Below are 13,025 nucleotides of genomic sequence, written 5' to 3'. Positions count from 1 at the left end.
CACTGCGGACTGGAGGCTGAGCCCCCTGCGGAACCGCACGCTCCTCCTGGGGCCTGGCGAGGGGAGGGAGGCGGGTTCAGAGCCCCTCTCTGGGCGGTTCCAGGGCTCCGGAGCCGTGTTGCGCGGCGGACGGCGCGAGTTAACGGACAAACGGGAGATTCTGCCCGCGCGGTGAAGTGGCTCAAGGTTAAGGCCGTGCCTCGGCAGCGGCGGAGCGCCAACCGAGCTCGGGGTTTGCTCAGGTCCCTTATGTTGGTCCCAGTCTGATAAGGTCGAGAGAATTAAAGGTACATCTGGACCAGCAAAGAGTAAAGTCCTCTAAGCAAGCTTAAACTTTAAACGCAGAAACAGGTGAAGCGCAGACTGCCTCACCGCGGTGACACGGCTCCTTCTGCCCTGAGGCAGGCAGCCTCCTCCACGATCGCTGTGTTGAACTGTATTCGCTCAGCTCCCACCAAAACTTGGGGGTCCCTTCTTTGCCCACCACAGGGGCAATCTGCCATAAATCAATCTGCCATATCAAATACAAATCAACAATCAAATACGAATCAGTACAATAAACACGACCTTCCCTTCTTTAGGTAATGTTGTATTTGTCACCTGAAATACTTGTATTTCCTGCTACATTCTTAATCTGACAGTTAAAGGGAATGAGGCACTGAAAGAAGTGAAATCTCCAGAATTTGAAGAATTTAACACTGCTTTCCCAAAACACAGAAGCAGAACTAGGGGCAGAACCCAGATCAAAAAGACTACAGCTACCAGAGGAAAACCTTGTAGTGCTGTATCTCTTCCCAGATTTAATTTTCATGCCACCAGCCCTAGTATATCGACTGATGTACACTGGGAAATCAGCAAACCTTTGATTCTCACCTCTGTAATTTCTTGTAACAACTCAATTCAGCATCTGAAACAAGAGCCACAAAACTGATTAAACTTTGAGGCTGATCTAAGAATGAATCTTCGTAGTAAACTTAGTTTTCAACCTGTGTTTCCATGTGGGCAGGCCTGGCTGCCACTGTCACCTGCAAAGTCACTTTCAGATTCATTTCACTCAGAGGTGACCAGTATTTTGTGTTTTCAGACTAAATATTAAGAGTTCTGTTACTTGACATCTCTCTGAACATTAGACCTGGTCTTTATGGCATCCCAGGAGAGTGGGAGTTGTCCTAACCCCTAAAAAGACTGATGTTATCGTGCGGTACATTAGTAATGGGGTGCAGGGGGTGTCAGCTATTTCCTCTCCCTGCCTGGCAGTTGCTGGTCTCAGCCCTGTCCCCTTGCTCATGTCTTCCTGCTGCCCTGGGTGATCCCTCATTTCTGGACTGTGTTATAACATATACAGCCCTGAAACGAACACCAAAATGTGTGTCACAATCCATGTGCTACAGCTGGCCGTTCTGGTGGGTTTTAGCACAGCTAGGAGCTTCACATCCTTCATTTTCACACATGAACATTTCTTCCTGAAGAAATAAACCACGCAACTTGTCACATGAGCAAAACAGAAGTACCACTTTCTTTCTGTCTGAAGATGTGAAAAAAAAAACCCAACCCAAACCCAACCTGTAAAAGCTTTATCTAAACCAAAACACCTGATTTGCATTGGCAAGACTGGTTGCTGCTACTTCCCTCTAGGGTTTCTGAGCAGCAGAGCTGAATAAAGGGCAGCCTTGAGCTGACTGCAATAGATGATTCTTATCTCTCACACACACCTCACAGTGCAGCTTCCAGAAACTCTGAATCCCATATGCAAAACAACTTGGTTTGAATGGAAGGCAGGCTGCATATCCGGGTTGCAAATGAAGGTGGCTACACTTCATTCCACTTCTTTAAATTCCTGCATGCCCACTAGCCAAAGAGTGGTGCTCCTGTTCTAATGGAGATTTGTTTTTCTTTGCCAAAGGTTGGATGGTACAATGCTGTTGTGCAGTCTGCCTTTCATCTCCCCTACCCAGATGACACACTGGCCTTTGTGGTCCTCAGCACGCCTTCAATGTTTGAAAAAGCCCTTAAACCTTTTGTGAACAAAGAACGGTTAAAAATAATCCGGGATCCTGTGGATCAGTGTGTTTCTCATCATTTATCACGTTTGAAGGAGGTAAGAACCTGAAACACTGATTCCTTTTATTGTTGTTGTATGTAACTAGGTGACTTGAGCAGTAGACAATGCCTCCCAGGTTTCTGCCCGTGCTCTTTAGAAGGGTAAAGCATTATTCATGATGGTAAGATCATCCATAGGCTGTTGACCTGCTTTACTTACGTATTCTGCCTCTTTGCCATTACAACCTGTAGCTATGTAGAGTGCTTTACAGTCATAGTTTGAAAACTCAAGGCTACAAGCTGATAGATTGCGGTAGCAGGATGTCTGGGGCATTCACAGGTGCCTGATTTCCTATCATCCAGCAAGTAGTGGCAAATCCTTTTCCATGATCCTGGGCTGATGTTGTTTTTAATTTTCCTAGAAATTCCCTGACCAGACAGTGGACATCATGTTTGATTATGAGATTCTGCCAAACCGAAAGCCCAAGTTCTTGGCGCAGACAGCTGCCCACGTTGCTGGAGCTGCGTATTACTACCAAAGGAAGGATGTGAAGCTTGATCCTTGGGGGAAAAAGGTGAGGCAAAACCACAGCCTGGAAAGAACCACTAAATTGCAATCACTGAATCATACGACTGTTGTTTACTCACTAGCTCTTCCCATTGGAAAATACAAAGTCCAGATTACATATACATGCATAAAGCGTTTCAGACAGGAATCAGAAGCTTCCGAGATTCTTCAGAGCGGTAGGGAGATGTATACATGGAGAAAAATATCTTGATCTATTAAACCTACTTAGACAGGAGAATAGATATCAGTGTAAAAGAAGACCTGTTGTTTGGAGCATTATAAATAAACAAATAATTGCACTGTAGTTAATTTCTTCGTCAGATTTTCAAAAAGGGACCTCTCCCCACATTGCAGGGTGGTGTGGGCACAGGAAAGTGGGAATGAAATGCAATGCTTCGAGCCACGTGTTCAGAAAGCATTCCTTTCTTCTCTGTATGGCATTCCAACAGAGGGCAAGGAGTGTGAGAAGTTGCATTGCAACTTGATCCTTTGAACGCTAACCATTACTAAAGATAAAGTAAGACATCCTAGATCCTTCTCTTTTTTTTTCTTCCAGAAGATCTTTGGTGTGTGTATCCATCCCAGGTATGGTGGCTGGTTTGCTATTCGAGGTCTTCTCCTGTTCCCAGATATTCAGGTACCATTCCTGGAGCAGTCTGCCCCTGTTGACTGTGTGAGCACAGAGCAGCAAAGAATTGAGTTGCTGGAGCAATTCAATTTCCACTGGCAGGACACTCGCTACAGGGACATAATTGAAGTGAAGGAAAAGTATTCAGAGGAGCAAAAAGCCTACTTTGCCACCCCTCCAGCGGAGAGATTCAAACTGCTGGGGCTGACCCAAGAAGTCCACAGAAGCATATTTCACTGAGTAACACAGTTCTGTGAAGGGACAGAGGGCAAGTGAAGTGTAACTCATCAGCACCTTCTTTTCCACGGTGCTGATGAAGACAACGTGCTGATGCAGAGATGGCAAATCCTATCAGTGTGTGCAGTGTCTCAATCCAAACATCAGCTCCTCAGAATAAGAGGGAGCGCTGCATCATGGCACTTGTGGCGTGGAGGAAGGTGGGAGCAGTCTGTGCTGTTGCTGATTAGCTGTGTCTTTTTGGGAGCCTGGTAAGACGCCAATGAGCCTTTGGTTGGGAAAAGTTCAGCCACCCCAGCAGCTGGAAAACTCAAGCTGCTCATTAGAGAAATCATTTTTATTCTGAAGAATTTTCTTTCCAAATGTTTTGGGTTTATTCTGTGTACAAGTGAAGTTAAATTTCAATCACTGTACTCCAGAATATTTTGCCTGACCTCAGGGCAGTTACTTTTTTAGATGTATCCTGCATTTATTACCCTGTGTCATAACTCTCCCTAGGGAGTACGTGTTCAGTATTTTCGGTATTCCTCAGAAAATCTGCCCTGCATTCCTTCACTTGCAGTGAAGCTGGCTTAACTTAATTAAGAAATCTTTTAATGTCTCTTTTCCTTAACATCCAAAAGAAAATTCTCCAGAGATTGTTTTGTTGAGTAGTGTGGTCCTGTTCATGGAGCAGGAGTAAGGAAGACAGAGCCAACAGTAGCTGCCTCCTTCAGGGTAGTTATGAAAGGGAAAAGGACAATACAAAGGTCACAGCTTGAGCCTTCAGATTCCTCTTGGCCCAGAGTCAGCTCCTCAGAACAAGGTGACATCTTTAGGTCAATTTTAGTCATTGTATAGAGCAGCCAACTAAAATCTTCAGCAAGATGCTGAGTAATGTTTTTACTCATGTTACAGTAACTGACTGAAAAAGACTATTCTCATGACCTTTTCCTAAGGTAGATGAGGTTCGCATTTCAGGTACAATTTACACACACCAGTTTTGCTACCATGGCTTCCTGTTGTACTTTCTGTATGAGGGAGGTAAAACTGCACACACATAAAAACCATTGCATGAATGTTTGAATGTGTGGCAGGTTTGCCTGTCACACACACAGGGAAACAAGCAGAGAGAAAAAAAGAGAAAATACTCATGACATTCATGTGACATGTTGCTGGATAAAGTATTTTCAGACAAAAATATAGGGTTTTTTTCATTATTTTCTCCTGTTGGATTTGTTCAGAGGTTACAATGTCACTGGGAATCAGCAATTTATCTTTGGGTACTTCGAGGCTCAGGCCTCACTGAAATAATATAATAAAGTAGTATTTTGTGGGAGTGTTGTTACTTGACTAGAATGCAGTGCTGCAAACTCTAAGCACTTCTTCCCTGTCTGTGATACCAACATGATGAAGTAAAAATATACTCTTTGTAGAACTGAGCCCTTTCTTTTTATTTTACATTGTTATTTGTAGTGCCTTTTGGAGACTCAAACACTAAGGTTGCCTTCACACTAAGTCTCTGCTTGATACGCTTTTCATAGTCTGTATACTAACTAAACACAATCAAAATTCAGTGCAGAAAGGTTATTTTTTCTGTAAACAGAGTAGTGAACTGGGTTTGTTCGGTCTATTTGCTGTTACAAAAACATCTCTGTCACTTTCCATGCTTTGTTCACCACATCTGACTAAGGCAGACACCTGACTTAATGTATGGTAGTGATACTGTGATTTTTAATTTAAGCAAAATAACGAAATTTATATAAATTCTGTTCTTACGTTATAGAATTACTTCTGGTTAAAATGTTGCTTGACCTTTCAGAACTTTCTAATTGAACTGTAATTTAACAGGGACTTGAATTAATGGTTCACATTAATAACATATACATAACACTGATTCTCTTGGATAAATACAGAAAGGAATCAGATTTAGCTTTGTACCTTTCAATTTGAAGTAAAATATTTTGCTATTTTGGGGTTGATTTCTTACAGATATTTAATGTTCTGTCTTAATTATTTTTTTAAATCAGATTCCCATTGCCATTTCATTTCAATTTTTGTAATTTATTTCTCTTCACATGGTATTTTGGTTAATAAAATACACAAAGTTGCAAGTAACCCTCTGTACTGAGTATTTTTATTTAAACAAGGCAGTGATTAGCTTGCAGAGAGCTAAAGATGTTGAAGTGAAAATCAATTATTATGTTCTTAATGTAACGAAAATGTGAGCTACCTAAGACACACAAAATCCAGTATCTGAAAACAAAAGAAAGTTATCTTGGTGGAAGTTAGTAAACTTTATGGTAGGCTCTTAGAATCACAGAATCATAGAACAATTTGGGTTGGAAAGGACCTTAAGACCATCCAGTTCCAACCCCCTGCTATGGGCAGGGACACCTCACACTAGACCACATTGCCCAAGGCTCTGTCCAACCTGGCTTTGAACACGACCAGAGATGGAGCATTTACCACTTCTTTGGGCAACCCATTTCAGTGCCTCCCCACCCTCACTGTGAAGAACTTCTTCCTTATATCTAACCTGAACTTCCCCTGTCTAAGTTTAAAGCCATTCCCCCTTGTCATATGACTACAGTCCCTAATGAAGAGTCCCTCCCCAGCATCCTTATAGGCCCCCCTTCAGATACTGGAAGGCTGCTCTGAGGTCTCCACGCAGCTTCTCTTCTCCAGGCTGAACAGCCTCAACTTCCTCAGCCTGGGCTATAAAAACCCCAAACATACAGCACATCGTGAATAACTCTATTAAATGTTTATTTTTCCCAGGTTGTTTCAGCAAGCACATGACAATGCACTTTCATATTTTCCTCTGTTCTTACAGTAACAGAAGTTCAAGGTGTCCAGTGACACATAACTGATATTTGAGGGATTTTCCCTCAGGAACATAGAGTAATACCTGTAAGTACTAGAATTCTTGTTTGTTAAAACATATTGAGTCACAGGAAGGGCAAATGTGTATTCTTTGTGCTTCTAGCAATACAGTTTTGTCATGCAGAACGGAGTAAAAGTATTTAATAACATTTCCATTCCTACTGCAGTAATTTTGGAGTGAATTGGATTGGTTCTTGCTGGCTTTCTCTTAAACAGGTCACTGAGATCTGCAGCTGGTAATTTTCTTTCTTTGCTGTTTGGAGTGTATAATGGTCTTTGCCTCATAAAATTGAAGTTTGAGAACCTGTTTGACTTATCTGTTGGGACAAGACTAGACATGGTGAGGATCATTCTTGGATCCTGGGGCATTGTGAAGACGTTCTTATTTTCAGCACTTAGAAATGTCAAACAAGTAATACAAGCAATTGCAAATACTTGGATAGATTTACTTGTTCATGTATCGCTTTATGTCTTTAGACAAGTAAGTTTTTTCTCCAAATCCTAATTTTTATACATTTATTAAAGTATCTTTTTTCCTCAGTATAACCAGAACAGTGAGTATTCAAGAGCTGAACAGTAAAAAAAAAAAAACCAAACCAAATTTAAATTAAAAGCTACTTGAACTTGAATTAAATTTTAGCAACAAGATATTCAGTATATTTCAAGCTAATAAAATATTCTGTGAGAATTGACAAATTTGTAATGTTTTTCATGCATGTAACATCATTCGTCATCTTCAGTTAAAATTTCCTTTTTTTTTTTAACTTAAAAACCTTAAAATAACTGAGATTTTTATTAAGATTAAAGTTGTGACAAAAAATACCGAATAACTGCACAGCACAATCTAATCTCATGATAAGAAGCCATCAGGATTATTGCTCAGAAATGGAAAAACACTTGAAAATGCTGTTGGTTTGTTGGGGTGTTTTTATACCAGTTAGATTGGTTACATCTCAGTGGTACAAGAATAAGCACTGATGTTTCTTTAGGGTATGGAGTGGAGTTTGGTAAACTTAATTCCTGATTTTGCCTTATTTCCTTCTTCTATAAAAAGGGTGGCTTGTAACAATCCTGTCTTTGTCCAGACGATGGAAGACTGAAGAGGGTTTGCTTCTATAAACCAGTGCTGGTGTGTCAGACAGAACTAACCAACCTGATCAGAGCAGTGCACTCTTCTGATTCGGTGTTGGATTTTGTTTTGGGTTTTTACAGAGCTAGACTGCCCTGCTCTGGGGCAGAAGCATAATTTTACTCATTTGGTATAGTATACATGGTCTTTTATTCATTTGTGACCAAAATTTGGTGGTGTAGCTACTATTTAACATCAGTTAAATTACTAGAAATGCAGTGACTTGAATTTGATTAAAAAGCAAAAAAGAAGTAAAGATTTCTGTATTTCTAAACCCAGGAAGTGGCAGCTACTGATGAGCACCTCTGTGGTTATCAGCACTCTTTATTCAGCCTCATGCAAAGAGTACATGTAAAAAGTTACCTTTGACTACTGGTAAGTGGCAACAGTTCCGAAGTTCTTCCTCTAAGGGGAAGTGAGATTTGCCATCTACTGCAGCAGAGAGCCAGCTGCACCTCTGCAACCTCAACTGTCACTAATTCATCTGCCAAAATGGACATGGATATTAACGAGACTTTTCCTGCTGTGAAGTTGGCTTCGTGTCGTATCATACATCCTGTTAGAGATCATCCATCATGTTTGCTTCAGAGCACTTCCCTTCTAGGTTTTCAAGGAGGAAACAGAAAGAACCAAGGAACACAAACATGCTTTTCTCTCTGTGACTGAAACAACAGATACATGTTCATATTCCTTAGAAAAAACAGTAATTTAGATGAAAAAATGGGGTGCTATTTTTTTTTTTTTCAAATAACTGAAACACAATACTGGGAAAGATGGTGGGAAACTGAAGAAAATAGAATATTTTATCACAGAATGAGCAATAAGGTATTTTAATGGAATATTAAAATCTCTCCAATACTCTACCACAACCTGCAAAATATGATTATTTATGTATAAAAGTATTTGGAATGGCTACTTCCTGAAAAACCCATAACTATCATTCATTAATATTACATCTATAATACATTTCTTAATTTATTTTTTGTTGGTTTGTACATAATTCAGTGAGCAAATTTATTTTTAATAACTGCATATGTTTTATTTCCCCCTAACAGTTGCCAAAGGAAATTTTGAAAGAGAGTTTGATTTTTTTCTGTTTTTTAAGATAGGAGAATTCCTGAAAATAAATTAAAGACAAGAAGGGGTGGGGGGATTTTGGGGGTTGAAAAATACCCTACAGAATCTGAAATTTATGCAGACTCCTTACTTTTTCTATGAATGCATATAATCTCTTATTCCTTTTAAAAGAATTAGCTAGTTTTAGGTTTTAATTTCATGTCATAACCATTTTTCCAGTATTATTCTGACCAGTCAACCTTTATAACAGGCTGTTCTTCCAAAATATGACTACCGCAATAAAAATGAAAAAGAAATTAATCTTATTTTTGTGAACAGTAAATTTAACAAAATACACTCATTTTAAATTACATTGTTTGATTAAGTGTAGATTAAAGACTTGTTTCTCTCTTGACAAAGGATATAAGTCTTATTTGTCAGTGCAGATACTTTAAATGTATGTTGCTGCAGAACATGGAACACAAACCTCCTGAGCTCACAGTTTCAGAGGACAGTGCAATCTTGGTGACTTCACATATATTCATGTATCTATGGTCAAATGGTATCTCACACAGGAAAACTAAATTGAGACACGTGTCCCATAATAATGCACAACGACTTAAGTTTCAGTTGAAAGAGCCAAGTTTCACATTAAAGTCCAAGCCTATCATCACTAGGTGTGGCGAGAGGAGCTTACACAGGCACATCTCTTGTTACGGAGCACTGCAAACAACTTAAAGCACGATGGCAACCTGTCCTCTGCAGCCACCTAAGTGTGTGCAGCACAGATTAGTTCATTATACAGGCATTTGATTTGCACAGGCTTTGGCCTGCAAAGCCATGCCATAATGTCATATTCTTATATACTGTGATGTGTGAATTACACCAGCATTACAGGTGAAGACACTGCCTAGTGACTTGATAGAGGGACAGCCAAAGTAAAAATCAGTTCTGTTTGTTAAATGCAAATTAATCTGCGTCTTTTTTCCTCTTCTAATATTGAAAACAGAAGCTTATATATTAATGATCAAAATGATACCTATTTCTTTGATTTCCTGGTTCAGTGTTCTTTTTTTGTACCATTAATTTGCATCCAAAAAAGGCAGTGACAGCTTTAACATTTTCTGAATTGATGTGCAGGAGTGCTGTGTTCCTACTAGTACAGGCTAGACAGAGCCACTAGTCTGTGGTTTCACACCACTCTTCTGCATTTATTTCATTTCACCCTTGGCAAAGTAGTCTTAAGATGTCTTAAACCCTCTATGCTTTACCTGTCTAGCGAGATACTTCAGAATATACATTTACTCAGTTTGTCCTGTAATACTGACCATCAGGCCCACTGAAAATTTCAGAGGGTATGTATCACTTTTCAGACTATTAATATGATAAACCCCATTATTTTACCATAGTCCTTACATGACTGTTGCTTTGATGTACAGCTACAAAGAAGTACAGTCATGGAGCTTTTGTAAACATACTTTCCTAACCAAAGTGCGTCATTTGCAATACCTGTCATATGTAAGCTACGTGCTTTTAGTCGTTGAACTGTATCGATCTGTTGGGTAATCCAGTAACTTGTTCTTCAAACGCCCAATAAAAAGGCTGGAGCTGATGTTAACAAAATAGTACTTTTAAAATATAGTAACTTTTTAGAGTACTTTTCAAAGCCAGTGAGAGACCTGTCTTGTAACAGTGTTAATTCTTCAAACATTACTAAGCTTTTTATTTTTCTTATAAACATCTAAAAATAAATACACAATCATTAATTTTGAAATTGCATTCTGCTGGTTTTGGCTGGCATAGAGTTAATTTTCTTCACAGCAGCTGGCATGGAGCTGCATTTTGAATTTGTGCTGGAAACAGTGGGTAACACAGGGATGTTTTTGTTGAGCAGTGCTTACACAGAGTCAAAACTTTCTCTGCTCCTCACCGAACCAGTGAGCAGGCCGGGGGTGCACAAGAAGGGACCCCACACTGGAGCAGGGGAAGAGTGGGAGGGTTCTTCCCACCCAATGAGAAAGGAGCCATTCCCCATTTGTCAATGCTGCTCGAGGGGGGAGAAGGTAGAGAATTCGGAGTAAAGTTAAGCCTGAGAAGAAGAGAAGGGCATGGGGAGGATGTTTTAAGATTTGGGTTTTATTTCACATTATCCTGCTCTGATATGATTGGTAATAAATTAATCTATTCCCCTCGCCCCCCCAAACTTTTTTTTGCCTTTGACAGCAGTGTGTGAATGATCTCTCCCTATCCTTACCCAGTTCAAACAATTTTTCACAGATTATCTGAAGACTGAAACTTCATATGCTTGTAAAGTTCTCACATGCTTGTAAAACATTCTCTTGCAAAGCAGCAAACCAGTTTTATAACCCCCCAGGTAATCACAGCAATCAGCTACAAATAAAAGGAAAGAGACACTAAGATATATTTCAGTTTCCCTTCACCTGACTATTGAGTAAGATATAAAGAAACTAATGAATTCAAGGTTATATTTATAATAAGCAGCCAAAATGTCAAATAAAATAGACAAAAATCACTCACATGTTAAAAAAAGGGCAAACATCACATTCAAGATTCTGTCCTTTCTAAATAGCATCTGCTGTGTGCATCTTCAGGGAAAATCCCACTAAACAGGACAGGATGCTGCAACAGCAATCTGACTTGTCACCAAAACTGAGTGTTGCTGATGTGTTTTTTACTGGGACATACGGCACCATTGATCATGAAATCAAAACCAGTGCATAACTGCAATGAAAATGGTACATGAAAGTGTTTCTTAATGAGGATAAGTTATTTGAATGTCACAGAAACACCAATCTAAGATGTCACAATACCAGGAGCAAGGTGTAAGACCCAGAACACTTACTGAAAATTCCAAGCTGTATATTAACTAAGTTTCAGCACAGAAATAAACCCAGACTCTTGATTTGTAGAAGTGTTGTGTGTTACACTCTTGGAAACATTAAAATGACAGCTTGGCAAGTGTTCCCATGAATTCTTCACATGCCTAAAGAATAAACAAAACCCTAAAAATATTTAATTGCATTAATTCCCACAGTCAATCATTTGGTGTAAACATGTAAGACAGTTCCTAACCCACAGGTATTTTGATTCTTGGCTGTTTGGAATTTCCACATTATTATCATTCACCAGTGACTATGAAGTTCAAATACATACTGTTAGTAGTGTCTCTGTGTTCCAACTCCCAGTGGACAGCAGCAGTCCAGTTGTAAGTGCAATGTTTTTCTCAGTCACAGAAGTCTTCCTCAGTAGCTACTTAAGTAGTACCAAGATTAACCACTTCTCAAAACAGAAGAATTAGCACATGAACACAACTACTAAAAGGTGGGAGGCATTAAAAATATGTTGGACAACATCAGCCATCACTCCAAGCAGAAGTGAGCACAGCTGTGCTAGCAGGGAGGATGAACTCCAAGTCTCCTGTCAGAACTCGAGTCTCCACATGACCAGTACCAGACCGAATGGATCATGCTGTATCAGAGGAGCAGGGGATTAGCTACTGTAATGTTTATTGCAATAATTGATAGCAAGGCTTCTGCAGTATTTCTTCCAACTGCAGAAGGCATGCAACTTTAACTTCTGACTCATGTTAAGTAGCCCTAGGCCTCAGCTTCATCACTGCTCACTTTAAGCAGGACAGAACTTGTTTACTGCTTGAGGAGCTGAAGGTCTTGGCCTTTAAGAGTTTGCTCTTTACAGGTATATAAAGACCACAGGGTTCTAATTCACTTCTATTGCTAGGCAATAGCTCCTTACCCGGATCCCCAGCTCTGAAGTTCAGGACTTTATTATAGGCCACTTTTAACCATGAAGCTATACAGCTTTAATGTAACTTAAGGCCACAGTCATGTGCTTCGAGTTTTACAGTATGCACACTTCTGTAATACAAAGATTAAAGATGAGGCTGAGCACACCCAAGTACCAGATTTTACATTGCCACCCTTCTTTTGATCTTAATCATACAATTACAAGCTGATGTAGCTTGAATAGCATATGTATAGTGGGAGAGACTAGGGACTAGCATATATCCAAGGAAGTTTGCTTTCAGAAAGGCCTGCCTTCCACGCCTGTAAAGTGTGGAAACTGCGTACTGATTCCCAGAAATTTAGCATAAAGTCACAGTTCTGACCTGGGCTGCAGAAATTACTAACTTGACACATAAAAATACGTAACACACACACAAAAATATGCCCAGCCTTTGCTAGTCACCTCTATGCTTCATGCTCTGGGCACTGTAGTATTGCTTAACTCTGACAGACTAAGATCAAACCATGTTCCTCTACTTAGCAGCTAAGTTATGACAAGTGTAAAGAGTACTTTACTACTGCAACATGAAAACCATTAATATCCCCGTTCTAATGGAGCTGTAAAAGGCCTCTAGAACTGAGATACCTACAGACAGCTCAGCAGACCAAGCTTTCAGAAGCTCAGCCTCCATTGCTTTCAGGTCTCCTGATGATGATACATAAGAACAGCAGACAGTG

At 39.9% G+C, this 13,025-nt stretch overlaps 1 protein-coding gene across 1 annotated transcript; it reads left to right on the top strand.

Annotated features, from left to right (window-relative positions):
• Positions 1–1,876: 1,876 nt before the first annotated feature.
• On the top strand, positions 1,877–3,476 carry MMACHC (methylmalonic aciduria (cobalamin deficiency) cblC type, with homocystinuria). Its single transcript, XM_010013892.1, has 3 exons — positions 1,877–2,098; positions 2,463–2,615; positions 3,165–3,476. Exons 1-3 carry the CDS (start codon positions 1,877–1,879, stop codon positions 3,474–3,476), a joined length of 687 nt encoding a protein of 228 aa, XP_010012194.1.
• The last annotated feature ends 9,549 nt before the right edge of the window (positions 3,477–13,025 follow it).

Source organism: Nestor notabilis, unplaced genomic scaffold, assembly GCF_000696875.1.
Source record: "Nestor notabilis isolate BGI_N333 unplaced genomic scaffold, ASM69687v1 scaffold16334, whole genome shotgun sequence".
NCBI lineage: Eukaryota > Metazoa > Chordata > Aves > Psittaciformes > Psittacidae > Nestor > Nestor notabilis.
The sequence above is the reverse complement of the archived record's forward strand: the minus strand, read 5'-3'. Positions and strand labels throughout refer to the sequence as shown.